The sequence below is a fragment of the Chiloscyllium punctatum genome, chromosome 4 (assembly GCF_047496795.1).
Source record: "Chiloscyllium punctatum isolate Juve2018m chromosome 4, sChiPun1.3, whole genome shotgun sequence".
Taxonomy (NCBI): Eukaryota; Metazoa; Chordata; class Chondrichthyes; order Orectolobiformes; family Hemiscylliidae; genus Chiloscyllium; species Chiloscyllium punctatum.
In genome coordinates this window covers 11,716,892-11,737,775 of record NC_092742.1, presented here as the reverse complement: position 1 = coordinate 11,737,775, position 20,884 = coordinate 11,716,892, and the positions used below count along the sequence as shown (strand labels likewise).

At 40.3% G+C, this 20,884-nt stretch overlaps 1 protein-coding gene across 1 annotated transcript in view; it reads right to left on the bottom strand.

Moving 5' to 3' along the window:
* Positions 1–20,884, bottom strand: part of ttc7b (tetratricopeptide repeat domain 7B) — a 350,185-nt gene that overhangs the window by 292,716 nt on the left and 36,585 nt on the right. Inside the window, exon 2 of the mRNA XM_072568076.1 lies at positions 19,214–19,347. Within this exon, the coding sequence (XP_072424177.1) occupies positions 19,214–19,324 (111 nt within the window). The 5' untranslated portion in view covers positions 19,325–19,347. The remainder of the gene's footprint in view (positions 1–19,213; positions 19,348–20,884) is intronic.

The window sequence follows — 20,884 nt, the reverse complement described above, 5'->3', positions numbered from 1 at the left end:
TCATGCATCTATCAAGATATGCTAAAAATAGTCCTAATGTGCCTGCTTCCACCACCTTCACTGCCTGCCAAGCAACCGTCATCCACAGTGTGAAAAGTTTCCCCTGCACTTCTCCCCTAAGCTTTCTCGTTGTCACCTTGAACTTATGCCGAGTTGTAATTGACTTTTCCACCCTTTCTATAGCTTACAAAATTTTATCAACCTCAATCAGATTACCCTCCACCTCCATCTTTCCAGTGAAAACAATCTGAGTTTATCCAACTAAAATCATTCAGACCAGGCAACATCCTGGTAAACCTTCTCTACACATTCTCCAAAGCATCCATGTCATTCTGGTAGTTCGGCAACCTGCTCTGCATGCAATAGTCCAAATGTGGCCAAACTAAAGTTTTGTACAGCTGTAACATAACTTGCCAAATTGTATATTCAATGTCCCGGTTGATGAAGGCAAGGCATGAAGCTCCACATTCCAACCAATCTCTGGATGAAGACATTTCCCCATAACTCCTTTATAATTCACTCACTCCAGAGCGTTGCCGACTATAAGGGTGAAAGAATTAAAGAACAAAATCGGAACAGCACCACTGACGCTCAGTATCAGCAGTGTACACCATCACAAGACGAACTGCAGAAAGTCACCAAGGTTCCTCATATAGCAGCTTCCAAACCTAGAAGGACAAGGACAGTAAATACATGGGCATACAATCATCTGCAAGTTCCCCTCCAAATCATTCACCATCCTGACTGTGAAACATATTAGCATTCCTCTAGAGTTGTTCGGTCAAAATTCCTCTAACAGCATTGTGGGTCTAGCTACACTAAACAGACTGCAGCGGTTTAAAGTGGCAAATCACCAAAACCTTCTCAAGGGCAACTAGGAAGGACAATAAATGCTGAACGAGCCATTGACACACTCATCCTCTGATTGAATTTTTAAAAACCTGACATTTACTACAGAGAAACAGGCAATTTGGTCCAGGTCTATGCCAGTGCTTATGATCCATGCAAGATTCCTCCCACCTCATCAGATTTTCTTCCAGTATGTGCGTTTAAATGTTACTTATCTCACTTTCTGGTATCACTTCTGTGAGTGAATGATATTAAAAATGTTCATTTTTAATTGCTCGAAGCAGGAAAGAATTTCTATTAGTGACTAAATGGAAGTCTCTCCATAAAGATCAGAACTTTGCATTTTTGATGAAGTGTAAATTATGATGTAGAATCTAAAATAAACATCATGGTCAAATTAGGACTTTGCAATACTAATCCAAACAAATTAAACTGCGCTGAGTGTTTAGGGGCATCCATCTTTTCTCAATTTGAACTAAATCGGTCCTAACACTGTCCCCTTGGAGTAAAAACTGATAAACAGGTATACATTAGACAAAAATAACAAATTACACCATTTCATAACTTCAACTCTGAAATATGTTTTTTTTGACCCACTAAAAAGAAATTGATAACCTCCTTGGCTTTTCAAAGGCATCATTAGTGAGCAAAGGTTATGTAATAAGGAGCTCCAGACAATCTCAACCACACATTGCTGTAATTAGCCCCATACACTGAGCTACAATAATATTCCAGGCAGCAGTTCAAAACTCTCTTGCACTTAGTTGCTACAATGTCTTTTGTTGCACAACAGACAACTGTTATAGTTTATTTTCTGTTTTACATTCATTCATAGGATGTGGCTTCTATGGCTAGGCCAGCATTTATTGCCCACCGCTAATTGCCAAGACGGCAGTTAAGAATCATACAATCATAGAGATATACAGCATGGAAACAGATCTTCCTGCCGCAATTCATCCATGCTGACCAGATATCCTAAATTAATCTAGTCCCATTTGCCAGCACTTGGCCCATATCCCTCTAAACACTTCCTATTCATATACCCATTCAGACATCTTTTAAATGTTGTAATTTTACCAGCCTCCACCACTTCCCCAACCCATTCACGCACCACCGTCTGTGTGAAAAAGTTACCCCTTCGGTCCCTTTTAAATCTTTTCCTTCTCACCTTAAATCTATGCCCTCTAGTTTTGAACTCCCCATACTGGGGAAAAGACTTTAGCTATTCACCCTATCAATGCCCCTCATAATCTTACAAACGTCTATAAGGTCACCCTCAGCCTCCAATACTCAAGGGGAATTAGCCCCATCTTTTCAGCCTCTCCCGACCTTAGTAATATCCTTATAAATCTTTCCTGAACCCCTTCAAGTTTCACAACATCCTTCCTATAGCAGGGAAACCAGACTTGCATGCAGTATTCCAAAGGTGACCTGACTAATGTCCTATACAGCTACAACATGACGTCCCAACTCCTATGCTCAATGCTCTGACCAATAAAGACAAACATACTACTTTCTTCACTATCCTACCTACCTGGGACTCCACTTGCAAGGAACTATGAACCTGCATCCAAGGTCCCTCTGTTCAGCAACACTCCCAGGACCTTAACACAGTGTATAAGTCCTGCCCCAATTTGCCTTTTCCAAAATGTAGCACCTCACATTTATCTAAATTAAGAATGGCACTTTTCTTCCCATAAGGGCATTAAAGAACCATATGAGTTTTTCTGACAATTGACAATGGATTCATTGTCATCGTTAGATTCTTAATTCAGATTTTCACTGGATTGAAATTCCAGCATTGAGGGCGCAATTTGAACATGGGTCCTCAAAATTGTCTCCCCGTTGTCTGCACGTAGACGTGGCACCCAGAGTAGCATTATCTCTGTCTGTTTAGAGTCATAGAGATGTACAGCATGGAAACAGACCCTTCGTTCCAACCAGTCCATGCCGACCAGATATCCCAACCCAATCTAGTCCCACTGCACTCCGGATTGTATATCACAGCATAGTCTGTCCACTTTGAAATCCGAGAAGGTGGAACATTTCGACCTTTCCCACATGCTGAAATTAACAAATGAGCCTGGAAATTCGAAGTCCAGCTCTCAAATACAGTACTTCCTATTCCTATGAGAAACAGAAATTTTTATTAAAGGAGCTGGCCACTTACATCATCAGTTCTCTTTACTGAATGGGATTTTGAGAGCCTTGAAGTGTGAAAGCTGAAGCATGCAGATTTGACCTGGTACGAGTAGCTCTGACCATTGTGGGATTATTTAGATAGCTACAGTACCACTTCAGGGAAGAAATAAGGTACTCCTTTAAATCTGGTACCAGGTAAGCTTTGGACAGGTGCCCTTTGGGAGGTCAGGTACCCCTTGGTACTGTTAAAAGTAGGCATTTGTTCGTGTGCGAAGTGTATAAACTTATTACTGTCAAGTACAAGGGGCATGCATTTAAGGTGAGGGGGGAAAGTTCAAAGGAGATATGAGAGGCAAGTCTTTTTTTTAAACACAGAGTAGCCAGTTAAGGGACTTTAAGATAAGTACATGAATATGCAAGGAATGGAGCGATAGAGACCAAAGTCAGGCAGAAAGGATTAGTTTAATTTGGCATCATATTCGGCCCGATTCTGTCCTGCAGAGTTCTATGTAAGTTCATTGAGACTGCCCAAAATCCAAATCCAATACTCAAAATCAATTGTCAAACTGTGTAAAGCAGTGTCAACATCTGAACCAGATCGGAATCAATGTCCTTGGGGGAGTTTTTGCTACTGCTGTTGGGGAGGTTTTAAACTAATGTGGCAGGGGGCTGAGAACCAGAAGAGAAAACAAGTAGGCAGTGAGGTGGAGACCGCAGACTGTAAGAATTATGAAGATAGTATTAATAAAGGGAAGAATAGCACGTGAGCGCAAAAGAACTGGTGGCCTGAAATGCATCTACTTTAACGCAAGGAGTATAGCGTGTAAAGCAGATTAACTTAGGGCTTGGATTGGTGCCTGTTATTGCAATCACAGAGACTTGGTTGAAGGAAGGGCATGATGATTGGCAACTAAATGTTCCAGACGCTTCAGACAGGACAGGGACGGAAGTAAAAGGGGGAGGGGGGGGTGGAGTTGCATTGCTGGTCAGGGACGATATCACAGTTGTGCTAAAGGAGGACACTATGGAGGTCTTGAGTAGTGAGGCATTATGGGTGGAACTGAGAAATAAGAAGGGTGCAGTTACACTGCTGGAACTGTATTACAGGCCTCCCAACAGTAAGCGTGAGGTAAAAGAACAAATAGGTAAACAGATTATGGAAAGATGTAGAGGCAACAGGGTAGTGGTGATGGGAGATTTTAATTTTCCCAACATTGACTGGGATACACTTAGTATCAGAGGTCTGGATAGGGTAGAATTTGTAAGAAGCGTCCAGGAGAGTTTTCTAGAATAGTATGTCAATAGTCTGACGAGGGAAGGGGCCATTTTGGACTTGGTGTTGGGGAATGAGCCAGGACAGGTGATAGAAGTTGCGGTGGGGGATTTCTTTGGGAACAGTGACCACAATTCTGTAAGTTTTAGAATACTCGTAGATAAAGAAGAGAGTGGTCCTAAGGGAAGAGTACTAAACTGGGCCAAGGCCAATTATATCAAAATTAGGCAGGAGTAGGGAAATGTGGGATTGGTCCCAACTATTTGAAGGGAAGTCCACGTTTGAGATGTGGGAGGCTTTCAAAGATAGGTTAAAGATTGTGCAGGATAGGCATGTCCCGTTGGAGGCAAAGGACAGGAAGGGCGAGATTCATGAACCGTGGATGACAGGAGAAATTGTACGACTAGAGGAAAAGGGAAGCGAACATAAGGTCCAGGCAGCTAAGAACAGAACGGTTCCTGGAGGAATATCGGAAGGGTAGGACAAGTTTTAAACGAGGAATCAAGTGGGCTAAAAGGGATCATGAAATAGCTTTAGCAAGCAGAATTAAGGAAAATCCCAAAGCATTTTATTCTTATATAAGAAGCAAGCAGGTAACTAGAGAAAGGATTGGTCCACTAAAAGATAATGAAGGAAGGCTGTGTGCCGAACCTGAGAGAATGGGTGAGATTCTGAATGATTACTTTGCGTCAGTGTTCACTGAGGAGAGGAAGATGATGAATCTTGAGATTAGAGATAGAGGTTTGATTAGTCCGGATCACGTTGACATAAGTCGGGAAGATGTGTTGGTAGGCTAGAGGTTATTAAGTTGGACAAATCCCCAGGACCGGATGGGATCTATCCCAGATTGCTGAGGGACCTGACTGAGGTCTACAAAATCGTGAGAGGTATAGATAGGGTGGATAGCAAAAAGCTTTTCCCCAGAGTACTAGGGATCACGAGTTCAAAGTGAGAGGGGAAAGTTTGAAGGAGATATACGTGAAAAGTTCTTTACACAGAGGGTGGCCTGGAACGCGTTGCCAGTGGTGGTGGTGGTAGGGGCGGGAACGATAGCATCATTTAAGATATAATTAGATAGATACATGAATGGGTAGGGAGCAAAGGGATACAGATCCTTAGAAAATAGGCGGCAGGTTTAGATAGAGGATCTGGATTGGCGCAGACTTGGAGGGCTAAAGGGCCTGTACCTGTGCTGCAGTTTTATTTGTTCTTTGTTCTTTATAACTTGGACCCTGATCACATTAGGGGCATTGACTTTAAAGCAAGTTTAGCTAAAATTTTTGGCTCTGCCAATAAACCACTCTGATCTGAAATATGTAACATTATTACACAAATGTACCAAACAAAAACAACCATTTGGTAGTCCTTCCTATTTATGTCATGTCATCAGTATAGGATTGAAATAGATTAGGTGTGTTAAAGAGTGTAGAAATAACACAAGATAGCTTTGCTTTAAATATTTTATAAAATGCGATTAGCCACAGAACACAGGACAGACACAGGTCAGCTCCTGACTTTCATGCTTACATAACTGTAGCCAACTAGGGCAGCTGCACGGATGTTACAATGGTCCCCACTCTGTCTTCAATTACCCTCCTCTTATGGTAGTGAAAGGGGAATGAATCCAACATGATTGCGTGGTCATTTCCAAAGGTGTCTATGCTTTAATACCTAAAATTCCTTCTCTGAAACTCTGTGTCTTGCTTTACCCCTTTAAGATACTCCTTAAAACGTGCCTTTTTCACCAAGCTTTTGTTGCCAGTCCTTATTGTCATGATTAGCATGATCCTGGAGAAGCACAGCAGGTCGGGCAGCATCTGAGGAGCAGGAAAATCGATGTTTTGGGCAAAAGCCCTTCATCAACAATGAGGCTGGGAGCGTCATGGGTGGAGAGATAAATGGGAATGGGGTGGGGCTGGGATGAAGGTAGTTGAGAGTGTAATAGGAGGATGGAAGTGGGGGTGAAGGTGATAGGTCGGAGGGGAGGGTAGAGCGGATAAGTGGGAAGGAAGATTGACAGATGGGACAGAACATTAAGGACGATCCTCAATGTCATATTGAATGGTTTAATTGTTTTCTAATGTTATAGACACAATAAAAATTGTTGGTGATTTCACACTTGGTCAGATGCTGCCTTGATGTCAAGGCAAGTCACTCGTCTGTCACCTGGCATTAAGAGAGAGAGAGAGAGACGAATGCTCATCCTGAGGGATCCTGGCAAAACCCAAATTGAGCATTAATGACCACAGATTGTCAAGCATGTGTCTTTGCGCCACCAATGTCATTTCTTGATATCATATGCAGTGAATCAAATTGGAGGTAACATCTCTCAGTGAGGACATCTGGCTTCACTTTTGCAACCTAAAACCTAAACTTTTTCAAGTGTCTTTATATCCTTTCATAACATGAAAATTAGAACTGTTCACAGCATGCAAAGGTAATCTACCAAATATTACTATAATTACTTTCCAAATCTGTCCCTCTTAAAATGAACCCTAGTTACTGCATTGGCTTTTCTAAATGGTCTCATTAGCCTGCATGGTGATTTTGAGTGATTTGTATGTTTTCACAGTGACAGAAGTGGGAGCAAAAAGGAAAAGAGGAAGACGAAAATAAGTTCTCCGGCTTTAGTGAAAGGTAATTTATAAAGTTAATTAAGAAGTGAAATACAGGCAATAAATGACTCAGAACAAATCAGTTCTAAAACAGATCACTAAAAGGTAGACATGAAAAGTGTGGAACTTTCCATTGTGCAAGTCTGCCAGGACAGCTTAAACACCAGGGAGACATGGTTCTGATTGGAATATTACAGTTTCCATATGGCGACATAATTCTCAGATCCAAGAATAATTTTCTGTGAAATAATAAAACAGGATGGACAAACTAGCGAGCTGTCCTATTATTCACATCTCCTCTCTTTAGCAAACTGGCACTGCTCTCCAATCCTAGTGAGCACGATTAGGCATCAGTTCAATTCCAATGCACCAGTTAATGAAGCTTGGCTTCCTGACATCGGCACTTTGACAAAAACAATTTTTTAAAAACTAGATATCAACCAGATTGAAGATAAACAATTACTGTTCTGAATACAAGTAAATCTGCAGCATCAGATATTCAGTTTTGTATATGTCTGTATATCTAAACCACACAGCTCATGTTTACTCTGTTAATAAAGCATGCCTTCTCTACAATCCTTACTTTATAGATCTAGAAAAATGCCTTGTAGTGAGGAGATTCGACCTTCTCACTGTCAACCCTTCCTTGTCAACCTTAAAATGTTTGCAATGCCTGGGGTGATGTGATATTTGTGTTAACTTGCCCAAGACTTATGGGTATGGCACAGTTCCAAGAATACTCAAGAAAACGCTATTTAAGGTAAGGTTGTAGGTTTGCTCACTGAGCTGGTAGATTTGTTCTCAGACATTTCGTCACCATGCTAAGTAACATCATCAGTGAGCCTCTGATGAAGCGCTGGCGTTCTGTACCATTTGCTATTTGTGTGACGTGATCTGTTGTGGTTGGTGATATCATTTCTGGTTCTTTTTCTGAGAGGTTGGCAAATGGGGTCTATTAACTAGCAAGTGGGACAGAACACCAGCACTTCACCAGAGGCTCACTGATGATGTTACCTAGCATGGTGACGAAACATCTGAGAACAAATCTACCAACTCAGCGAGCAAACTTCCAACCTGATCCACAACCTGAGCTACAAATCTCCAAAACTGCAAACTATTCAGGTAAGTGCGACATGATGCACTTGGGCAGTCAAGCAAGCAGGGCACGATATGATGAACATTAGGGAACCACTGAGAATTGGGGGAACTTGGTGTGCAAGGATGCAAGACAAGATGATGCTTTGGATAAAGTAGTATATGGAATACTTGCCTTTATTAGCCAAGGTAAGAAGTTTAAAAGCAGGACGGTTATGCGAGAACTAACAAAGTCGTGGTAAGGCTACAGCTAGAGTATGGCGAGCTAGAGTATAGAGTTCTGCAATCCACACTGTAGGAGGGATAAGATTGCACAGGACAGGGTGCAGAGAAGCAGCACCAGGATCTTGCCCTGGATGGAGTGTTTTACTTATGAAGAGAGATTGGATAGAATAGGGTTGTTCTCCTTGGACAGGAGGAGACACATGATTGAGATGTATAAAATTGAGGAGCACAGGCCAGGGAAGGAATCTTTCCCCTTTGTGGACAGATCAATGACCAGGGACACAGATTTCAGCTCAAGGGCAGGTGGTTTACAGGGGATGCAAGGAAAATATTTTTCACAGGAATCCTCACAATAATTAAGTGCTTGCGATGCAAGGCATATAAGAATAGTTAGGTGCTTATTTTTGTCTGGTGCAGACTCAATGGGCCAAAGGACCTTTTTCTTTCCTCTGACCTCTGAGCATTTAGGACTATCCAAGACAAGACAATCAATTTGATTGATATCCCATCCAATTCCCTCCAGCAATATGGCTAAAGCGAGTACTAACTCACTCCTTTGATAGCAACCCTGCAATTCATTGACTCCATCACCTAGAAAAATCAAGGACAGCAAATGGTTGGAACACCACAAACTGCACATTACACTCTCACTGACACACCCTGCAGACTCTGAATTACATGGCTGATCTTTCCAGATCCAGTATTGTTCCAGTGAATACAGTCAGCAAATTACTTCGCCATGAGAGACAAATAAAGATTGAATGGACTCAGATTTTACTCACAATCATTTCAAATTGCTGACAGCTAACAGATTTTGATGCTGTGAATTTGGATTCATCCATGCACTAATAAGTGGAGGCGATGGCCTACTGGCATTATCGCTATAGTAGTTGGTGAAGCTTGAATTAGGAGTCGAATTATGACCATGAAATCATTGATGATTGGCGGGGAGAAAACCCATCTGGTTCACAGATGCCTTTTAGGAAAGTAAACTGCCATGCTCGCCTGATCTGCATGTGACATCAAGCTTAAAAGCTATACAATTGACTCTTAACTGTCCTCTGAGCAATTAGGGGTGGGCAATAAATGCTGGTCTAGCCTGCATATGTGGAAAATCACATCCTGTGAATGCATCCAAAATCTCCACAACATTCAAATAGATTACATTAATGAGTGAATAAATAAACAAAAGTACAAAGAGAAGTGCAAGCCTTGATTTTAAAAGGCTACAGATGATTGGTGGGCTGCAGATCAGACAGCCTACACTAGGTTTTATCTGCTCTTTGTCTGCTTTCTACTGACAGCAGCTCTTTAAATGAGGCCAGTCTTTGACATCAGCCATGGCTATGGGGCAATTAGCAGTGAGAAACATTAGTGTCTGAAAAATAGCTGTTTCGCACAGACAGAGGAAGGAAAGTACATTGTCACCATCAATTAAACAAACTTTACTCCATCATCCTGGAAATGGGAAGACTCAAGAATAGTACATAAGTGTACAATTATTAATACAAACCAGCTGATCTCCTGTGAGAGATAATCAGAGGATTTGCTATAGTAGCAAAACAGCAGCTTTAGAGTTTGTAATACACAATGAACTATTCCAAGATGAAGTTTAATTGCTGTAAATACTGACAATCTTTCCTCAAGAGCTGTCAGCATACCATCAGCTATCTCAACTTTTTCCACTTCCCTCACTTGCCCATTTTCCCTCTGAACGTGCAGCCCATTGCTTTCTCCGTTCAAATCCATATATCATTAGCAAATCTGCTGACAATAATCGCATCTCTTTTTGTATCTTGGAATTATGTTATCTTAAGGAGGCTGAGCAGCATCAGCTACTCACCCCCGAATTCTATCCATGTTATTAACCACTCTTGCCATTATTTCCCAAGCTGCTGATGACTTCCTTTCCTTTGAAGATAACTTTAATCCTAGCACACACCAATTCTGCATGGTTTCTTCTTACCTACTCCTTAAGATAAGCAACATTCTTAGTAACTGTGTAACTCTTCTTCTGTGCTACTGATCCAATTTCCCTTTGACTCTCTTTTTTGCAGTCCTATCCAATCTAGTTATATCAGTGACTTATCTGATAGTATCATGGTGTTCTACCCTCCTTTTCATTGTGGGTACAATCCTACTACACTTCCAACCTCTCAGGGTGGTGTGTGGATGCTGCATACCATCCTCAACGACCACCCAACCAGATCCCATTGACCACCAACACCTTGTCTTGGCAAATTTGTAATCACAACAATGTGTATTTATACTAACATACACCAAAGTGCTTCAGAGTATAGTAATACCTTATAACTTAACGCTGAACCGTGGAAGGAGAAAGCTTACTTGACCAAAAACACTGGCAATGAAGTAGGTTTTAAGGAATGTCTAAAGGAGGAAACAGAGATGGCGAGGTCTCGGGACAGAACTCCCAAGGCTATTGACAAAAATATCAACAATAGAACAATTACATTTAGGGGTGCTAAAGAGCCCAGAATTAGAAAATTGCAAACATCCCAGAAGTTATGAAGTTGGAGGAGATTACAGAGAAAGGGAGTGGTGAGTCAATGCATAATTATAAAAACAAAACCACAAATTTATAAATCAAGATGATCTACTTTAATGTCTTCTCTGTGGTGCTTCATTTCTGAATCAAATTCATTCGTTCAATGTTCTTCGATGAATTATTATTTAAAGCTAAAATAAATCTGCTGTTGTGCTTTGTTACTTTAGATGTTAGTTTGCATAACAGAGCACAAGGTCAGGTTCTTGTTAAAACAGATGTCTTCAAGTATGTTAACAATACTATTTATACAGCTACAACATCACAGACTTGCACAAAGTCTGAATTCTATGCTTACTGATATTACTGAACATAAATACAGCTGACTGGCTGAATGACCACACTAGACCGACTCCATGACAGAGGGAGTACCTGAGGGCAAGGTGGATACCTTCATATCTCATATGTTGTGATGCCAAGTAACTGTCTTGAAGACAAAGACCAGTCTGGAATCTGTGCATAATATAACATCCTCCTTTTTCCCTTTCAAATAAAAGGGAATTCTTTTTCTGGTAACATGGTAGGTGATGGCCTAATGGTATTATCACTAGACTGTTAATCCAGAGACACAGGTAAAGTTCTGGGGACCTGGTTTTGAATCCCACCATGGTAAGTACTGGAATTTGAACTCAATAAAAAGCTGGAATTAACAATCTAATGGTGACGACAAATTCATTGCCGATTGTTGCAAAAACAAAATCTGATTTACTAATGTTCTTTTGGAAAGAAATTGCCATTCTTTTTTGGTCTGGCCTGCATGTGACTCCAGACCCTGCAGCCATGGGCAATACGTGCCGGCCTCGCCTGCAATGTCCTCATCCCGTCAATGAATAAAAGAAAACATAAGAATGCATGCAGATATATTGTCTCTGCACATGGTGGACATACAACATTACCAGGTTTAATGCTTATACTGTTATCACAACTTGCTGCAGTCTTACGCTGCAGTATGCTGTCATCATGGATACAGGAGTTCATTTGTCATCAATGTGTAGTTGTTGTCTGACATGATACCTTCAGTCAGTGAGTTTTTATCCTGCGTGTTGGGAAGTTAATAATATATAGTTTGGATATGTTGTCTTTTTTTTATTCATTCACAGGATGTGGGTGTCACTGACCAGGCCAGCATTTATTGATGATCCCTAATTGCCCAGAGTGCAATGCATGTATGCCACGTGAGGTAAGGATGGTGGTTTCCTTCCCTAAAGAGTATTAGTGAACAAAATGAGATTTCCTGACAATTGACGATGGCTTTATGTCTAATTAGACTTTTAATTCCAGATTTTTATTGAATTCAAGTGACAATACCTCTTGACCATTTACTGGGCTTGAACATTGCTCATTACAATGCTCTTAGCAAGGAAGAAGGAGCATGATATCAGGAGCACAATTTTTATTTTTGTGCTATTACAGAAGAAAAACGTAATGGCACCTAATGATGGATGGAGACATATGAACCTTTTTAGCACAGAATTTTTACCAAGTGTTTTTATTTGTATTTTGTTCCAGGGTCATTTTCTTAGGTTGAAATGAAGCTGTTCTGAACTGTTTGTTTAAAAATTGTATCAGCAGCTAACTCTCATGTTTGCTTATTTTTTAAAAGAGTGAGGTAGAGTGAGCACCGTGCTTCAGTACAAGCATTTAGTATTGGCTGTTGCCCTTCAGTTTTTGTTGTAGTTGTAATTTCAGCTCTGAACTTGGGCAGACTGATGGATGACTATTAAGAAAAATACCTTTATAACTGTCACATTGCTCTCACATATTCAGCCTTTACCATCCCCTCCCTATCACTAAGTATCTGTCAAGACTACCTTTTAGTGCGCACTTAAAGCCAACAGGATGCAATTTCTGGTTTTCTATAGATTACTCTGTATAAAATAAAGAACAGGGGCTTGTTATTGGTGCAACAGAAGTCTTGTTTATTAACAGTAACTATTTACACAATCAAAATGTCACAGACTTGCACAACAAATTCAGAAATGCTTTTCTTGATTATTTCTCTGTTTCCCCTTTCCTTTTTGCTTCATGCCTTCCCCGAATCCACTCAAATTATTTGAATTCTGTCATACTCTCCCTGCTCTATTCAGAGTTGCAAACCCTCTGCTGTTAGCCTTGAGTTTTGACAAATTGAAAATTGATTTCTGTGTCACGGCAGGGAGCAAACAGGAGGAAAGAAAAATCAAGTCAGTGGGAATGGAAGATAAAAAGCTATTTGACTATTTCATCCAATCACACAATAAAAGTAGGTAAGGTCCACCCACTTTCAGAATGGACATGCAGGGCTAATTTGAGGGTGTGAAGGAGGTCTATGATGTTGCTATTACTTGCAATAAACTGGAAAGAATCATGGATAGCTTTATTTGTATTTCCATGTTGTGTGTCAAGAAGTGGAGACATTTTAATTGATGTGAATACATTAGTGCCTTAGAAATAAGGTTAGAAGAGAAAACAAATGGCTATTACCAGCAACAAGTTTTTTTTATTCATTCATGGGATGAGATCATTACTGGTTAGGGCATTTATTGACCAGAGAACAGTTAAGAGCCAACCACATTGCTGTTGTTGGATATCCCATGATGATATCCAACAGCATGACCATGAAGTCACATGTTGGCCAGACTAGGTAAAGATGATAGTTTTCTTCCCTAAAGGACATTCATGAATGAGATGTATTTTTCCAACAACTGACAATGGATTTATGGTTATCATTACACTCTTAATTCCAAATTTTTATTGAATTCAAATTCTACTCTGCAGTGATGGAACATTATCTGGATCTACGGATTAACAAAAAACTGAAAGAACTGTGGATACTGGAAATCTGAAACAAAAGCCTGCTGAGATATTCCAGCAATTTTAGTTTTGTCTCTGCATTAACAGTCCAGTGAACATTCTCATATTCCGATCACTTAATCTGAAACATTCTCACATTCTGATCACCACCAACATTTTTTCCCTCCACCAGCAATCTACACCCACCACCCCGACACCCACACCGAACTATAACATAAATGCTGCCCCCTTCACTTGCTTCACACTTCACTCCTGAAGAGTCATCTTGACTCAAAACTATACCTTGCTCTCTCTCCATGGATGCTGTCTGACTGCTGTGATCTCTAGCATTTGTTGTTTCCAGCGATAATACCACCAAGCCATCACCTCCCCCTATTCTATGACTCAGGGAGACTGTAACATAGACAAGCTCTTTCAGAAAGGTGGAACCATCCAGATATTCAAACAATGTGTAGGCTTTCAGAGAAATAAGCATGTCATGCACAGAGAGGAGGTCAGTAACAGCAGCAGTGCAGCTTCGCAGCACACAAAAAAACAGTAAGGGCAAAAGAAAAGAAATTCTAAGTAGCTTGATATCAGTAAGAGAAAATCTACAGAAACAGAGATTATTTTAAGGAACCCAGGTTAAGAAATAAGTGAGCTGTGTCACCAGTATGATTAAGGGTGATACATTAATGAAAGAAATAGAACTGAGTGAATGCAGATGTTTGCCAAGGGGAGACCAGTTATAACCATGCTTACTGAACAAGGAATTTTAAAGTGGAAACAGTATGACAGTATTTCTAATGTTTGTAATAAGACTTTTCAACCAGTTCCTGCAGTGTAATAGTTAACCTTTTTTTGTGTGTGCAGCAAGGCTTTATTTTCTTGGGCTAAAAGTACACTGCCTTGTCCACAGTCAGTGACTGATCCCCATGGCAAACAAATTGCAAAACTAACATTTATGGTCCATCAAGACCAAGTTCGCTCTGACATCTGGTTTGACTAATATGACCAGCACTTAAAAATGTGCTGCTGGAAAATTGCAGCAGGTCAGGCAGCATCAAAGGAGCAGGAGAATTGATGTTTCGGGCATAAGCCCTGCTTCAGGGCTTACGCCCGAAACGTCGATTCTCCTGCTCCTTTGATGCTGCCTGACCTGCTGCGCTTTTCCAGCAACACATTTTTAATCTCTGATCTCCAGCATCTGCATTCCTCACTTTCTCCCAATATGACTAGCAGCTGAGATCATAGCAAGAAGTGCCGTGGATAAAATCTCTAATATTGCATGCAGCTAGAGTTGGTAACCCTGCTATAAAGTTAGGGTTCACACGTCAAGTATAATATGCTTGATTGACTGCTATAAATGTATCTCGAATTAAATGTGTGTGTTACCTGCAGTAAACTTAGTGAAATCAGCTTGCAGATTGGAGGCTCCTCCCACTCTCCCTTTGGGATGGCAAGCAAGAGTAACAGTGGGAAATTACTTTGTCACTCTGTCTTCTTAACGTGTGTTTTCCAGAATGTTCCCTATGTGCCAGACCCTAGTTTGCAAGTTTTATGCAAAGTCAATCAATGCAAGTAAGATATAAACATTGCAAATTTTAATGCTTTGAAGCAACACGCCAGGGAGACTGAGGATACAAATAAAAGATAAAATGCATTTTATGCAAAGCCACAGAAACTAGTTAGATTTTGGATGAATCTCCCACAATACATTGTCAATGGGGTGGGATGTCTCCCCCCGCAATATATTGTCAATGATCGTCTGGTAAATCTTTCTTACTCTTTCAATACAACTAGCATTTAAAAATTGGAGGGATATGGGGAAAAGACAGGAGTGTGGGACTTGCCAAATTGCTCCTGTGAAAAGCCACATGACACAATGGGCCAACTGGCCTCCTTCTGTCACCATTCTATAGTCTGAGCATTTCATTTTTATTCCATGATTAATTTTGATTTTTCTTTTTACCTCACTGCACTACTTTTCCATGTAAGCATATCTTGTCAACCAAACTGAAATATATTGCTAGTATGGAACTTCACTGGAGCTGTCGTTGCCCAGCTAAGGCCATGGCTGAAATATGCTAAGTAGCTTTCATGTACCACAAGCACCAGGCAATGACACTTCCACTTAATCACTTTCCCATGATGATATTCAACAGCATGACCATCACTGAATCACTTTCTATCGATAATCTGTGACTCACCATTAAACAGGAACTTAATTGCACCAGCCAAAGAAATATGGTGGCTACTGACAAAGTCAGAGTATTATTCTGTAATTGTCTGAAGCCTGCCTATCATCTCCAAGGCAGAAGTGATGCCCCCCACTTCCCTGGATGAATGCAGTTCTAATAACACCCATGGAGATTAGCACATTGCAGGACAAAGAAGCACAGCCCCTTAGAAAGATGGACAGTGCAGTGCAGTCCAGTGCAACAGTAGGATCCTTTCGCCAATCTACCATTCAACAAGAGCATGGCTGATTGACTGTAGCCTTCCCCGATAACCATTGCCTCCCTTCTTAATCAAGAATCAATCTACCTCTGGCTGAAAAATATTGAATGCCTCTGATTCCTCCACTTTCAGGAGTATTCCCCAGACTTATGATAGACAGAGAAAACAATTTTCTTCATTTCCATTTTAAATTGGAAACCCTTTATTTTAAAACTGTTGGGAGGAGCGGTGTGGAAATGAAGGTGGAAAAGAATACTGGTGTGATGACACAGCCTTGCTTAACCTCTGTTTGCACATATTGGGTCAGTCATGGATCTGTTGGTGAGGATTATGACTGACATTCCATGGTGCAGTAAATGGATTATAGTGATGAATTTCTGTGGGCAATTGAACTAGAGGAGGACTCTCAATAATCCCTCTGGTTGACAGGATCAAAGATCATTGAGAGACCAAATGAGGCAATGCAGAGAGATTGCCTGGTCTCTACACTTTTCTTGAATTTGTCTTGCTGTGAAGATCACTACCATTGTGTCTCTTGATGGATTGAATCTGCAGTGTGACTCTGGTAGGGACTCTTCAACTCTTGAGAAAAGGCTATTGAGGATTTTTGCAATGACTTTCTCTGTGGCACACAACAAGGAAACCCTTCTGCATCTATTGCAATCAGTCTTGTCTCCTTTCTTGAAGATGACGACAATTATGGTCTCCTCCTTGCAGACGAAGGAGATGAAATGGTCCACATGAGCCAAGAATGCTTCTCTGCCAAATTTAGAGAAGTTGCTTACAGAGCTACATTCGACATTGCTGAATCATCTTCAGGCAGCCAGAGGAAAACACACAGAGGAAGTTTGGATGCGGCGCTATTCTAGTGCAAAATGTTATGTGTAACAGGTTACAGATCAGGCACGATCAGCTTGAGTAGCAGAACAATTTGAATTTCAAAGCAAGTACAGATCTTTTAGATTTAACCAAAATGATGGAATAACATTCTTTAAATATAATATTGCATTCAGCTCCTTTGGATGTTTATCAGAATGATTTTGAAAAAAGTACATTTATCAAGATTCTCAGTTTTTCTATTAGCTTGACTAGCCTGACAGTGTTTCAGTTAATTGGATCTGCTGAGTCAGAAAATTTCCCAGAGTGATTTACATTGCATATTTAATTAGCTGGCCTAATTTTTTATTTGGTGATTTATAGTTTTACCAAAGGTCCAGCTGAAAATTAACTTGAGCTAAAACCTTTATTATTCCATTTTTGTTGTACTGCTGAAGCCATGAATTATCCTGCTGAACCAGCAATTAAACTGGCTAGAAATTAAAGACATACATTTAAGTTTCATGGCACAGCTCTCTCACAAGCATCACAAAGGGCTTCACTTGAATCAGTGTGAAGTGACAGTTGTATCAAATCATGAAAGTGCAGGTATTGCACATTATAGGTTCCATAAATAGAAGTGAGGTAATCTTTGGGGGTCTGAAGGATAGCATGTTAACCATTACATGAGGGCACTCTTTGCTCTTTAGATAGTGCAAACTTTAACCTATCTCTGAAGAACTGCCTTATTGGAGGGCAAGAAGCAAGGACAAATGAAATACGAGGAGGACCAGGCCACATAGCTCCATAAATCTGCACCATCATCCAGCTAGATCATGGTTCAACTAATATATCAACTTCATTTTTTTTCAGCTTCCTTAGACTCCAAAACTTTCATAATTGGTTAAGCAATAAAGGTTCACAACACTTAGTAAAAAGATTTTTCTTCATCTCAGTACTAAACAGACATCCTCATACTTAGAATATAACCTCACAATCTAATACACCCAGCATCTATCCTGCTTATGCCTCTCAGCTTATACATATTAATAAGAGCATTCTTCAAAATCCAAGCAATCTTGACTCAATTCAACTCAAACATTGTCTACAAAAAAACCCTCCCATATTTGAACTCTCGCTGCACCATCTTAGACAATTATTTCCTTCTTCAAGTACAGATTCAAACATGCATAGTACTCCAGGTGTGGTCCCATCAAAGACCCTAACTGCAGCAAGCCCTCTTTGTTCTTGTATTCAAATTCTCTTGAAGTGAAGGACAACACTCTAGTTGGCTTTCTAATTACTTGCTGTACCTACACACTTGTTTTCTGTGAATTATGAAAAAGGATACCCGAATCTCTTTTAATACATAGCCTCTCATTTAAAGTAAGGAAAGGTGTGGGCATAAGAGGAAAGAGAATAAAGGAGGTGTGAGGGTGAGAGCGAGAAAGAAAAAGCAAAAGTATTCATTGACTAGTTTATCCCATATTTTGGTGGTACTATTGTGTTTTAGAACTAGATTTTTTTTCCCTTTATTGCATCAGCAAACAGTTACTGGATTCTACAGTGAGATGAATGGCACTTGGTCCGTTTCTTTGTTATTTTAAGCTGATGGAGGGATTCTAGTTCATTGGGGATTAAGATACAGTGATTCAATCTTCACATTGCAAGAGCGAAGGTGATAAGCAATGATTGTTCAATCTGAAGGAATGTAAAGTGGAATCATCAGCAAAAGATAACTGGAAAATCAGATGACATATGGAGGATTGAATGATAACAGGAAAAACTTCACAGAGTTTCCCCAGAAAAGAGGCAAGCCATCATCAACTGCAGAAACTGAATACTCTGAGATGAAGTAATTTATAAGTGAGAAGCAGCATGACAGTTTCCTGTTTCATTCCACAGGGTGTCAAATATGCAAAACAATAGCAGATGATTTAACAAGATGTTGAAGAGCAGTATTTCTCACAACACGAGCAACAATACTACTAGTGGAATGACCATATTCTGCCAACTCGTCAGACCTTTCAAGGTGATGTTTAATTTGAACATGTTGCAACTTGAGCAACTAGTGAAAAGCAAGGGCAGAACCTCAACGGTGAAATAACTCCATAGGCTGGTATCCTGTCACCAGGTCCCCCGTTATTTACACATGGAGAGACTGCAACACTGATCCAGCTCCCTCAGAGCCAGCTCTGAGTGAACAGGACATTCCTGTGCTTACCTGTCAGCCCCAATCAGGGGACTCATTCTCTGGTGTCCACCTGGTTGAACTCATTACAATCACGATAAAGGAGTTTCAATGAAGAACAAAACAAAGAGACAAAATGCACCATGATATATGATATAAAGCAAGGTGAGCCGAACAGCTTTAGTAGTAAAACCCAAGCACATTCTTCTTACCCTTTCAGTTTCTTGTAAGTAAAGCAGAGCTATGTCACCAGCTTTTTCATAACACGTAATTATTTCTTGCTCGGTATCAGGCTGCAGATCATTTCTTGGCGATGCTGCCATTACTAGTTTCTCCAGACACAAACCTAGGGAGACAAAATACACTTAGACATGCTCGCTTATAAACTGTACTGGGTTTGAATGCCTCAATGGCACAATGGTAAAGTGTGCCAAATTCAGCTGTATGCTCCATGGCCCAATATTTAATCGTTAACCTGCAGTGAGTCTGCCCAAATCAAGAGAGACTAGAGGAAACTACAAATGGTTTCAGAATCAGAGGCCGAGTCAAGGTACAAGAAAAAAACAAGCTAAACATCTTCACTGATATATGTAAAAGGAATTTTAAAAAGCAATGAGCTTATGAAAGGAAATATTAGGAGAGAGAATCAAAATTTGGTGATTTTGATGAGGAGCTTTAAAAGTGGGGAGAGAGTGAGATGACAAAATTAGAGGGGCTTAAGGAGAGGATTTCAAATTTTGGACCTCTCAGAAATGAAAAAAGAAAATACCTTGTAATCTGTCCCTTCTGTAGACTATCTCATTGTTTTTGGAATTATCTTTCTTTGAAGACAACGTCCAGTTACAAAAATAACCTCCTGCACCTCAGCTCCTAGCTGCAAGCTCAAGGTCAGGCCTTAGTCATGGACCTACATATTGCTGTATGACCTTCCTGATGAAGGGCTTTTGCCCAAAGCGTCAATTTTTCTGCTCCTCGGATGCTGCCTGACCTGCTGTGCTTTTCCAGCACACCTCTAATCTAAACTCTGGTTTCCAGCATCTGCAGTCCTCACTTTTGCCATGTTGCTGTATCCTGCCAAGTGTCTTTGTTAAAAATTTACATTTCTCTGATCCAAGCAATTAAGAGGTGTGTGTCTTTAATCTGTATAGATTCAACATCCAAACTCTCTCCCAAGAGTATACATTCAGCAGACAACTTAGGGAGTAGTTCTCTTCCTATGAGCCTACCATAATAGGTGTGGTGGCTTTGTTAGGCATTACTAAACGAATTACTCAATATTCTTAGAAGTAATGGAAAACAAATCATGACTGGGTGACTTGATCAACATGAAGTGTGGTTAATATTATGCGCACATACTTTCAAAAAGAGTTTGATACTGTAGAAATAGATTTGTTAGCAAAGTTAAAATACGTGGGATTAAAAGGATGGTTGCAGCATGGATATAGAATCTTCAAAGTGCAGAAGTCAGACAATAGTGGTGAATGGTGGTTTTTCAAACTTGAAGTTTAGAGTGGCACTCCCCAGGAATCAGTATTAGGACCACGCTCTTTCTGAGACACATTAATTGCCTGGACTTGGTAAACAGCAAATTATAAAGGTTACAGATAATATAAAGTTCAGAAATGTAACATAGAATACGAAGGATAGTAATAAACTTCATAGACTGATGTCATAAAACAAAATTTACTAACAGAGATGTGTGCAGTGACACAGTTCGGTAGGAAAAACATGGAGGTTAATTATAAACTAAATTCGGGAGGCACAGTGACTCAATGGTTAGCACTGTTGCCTCAACGCCAGGGACCCGGGTTTGATTTCAGCCTCGGGCGATTGTCTGGAGTTTGCACATTCTCCCCATGTCTGCATGGGTTTCCTCCCACAGT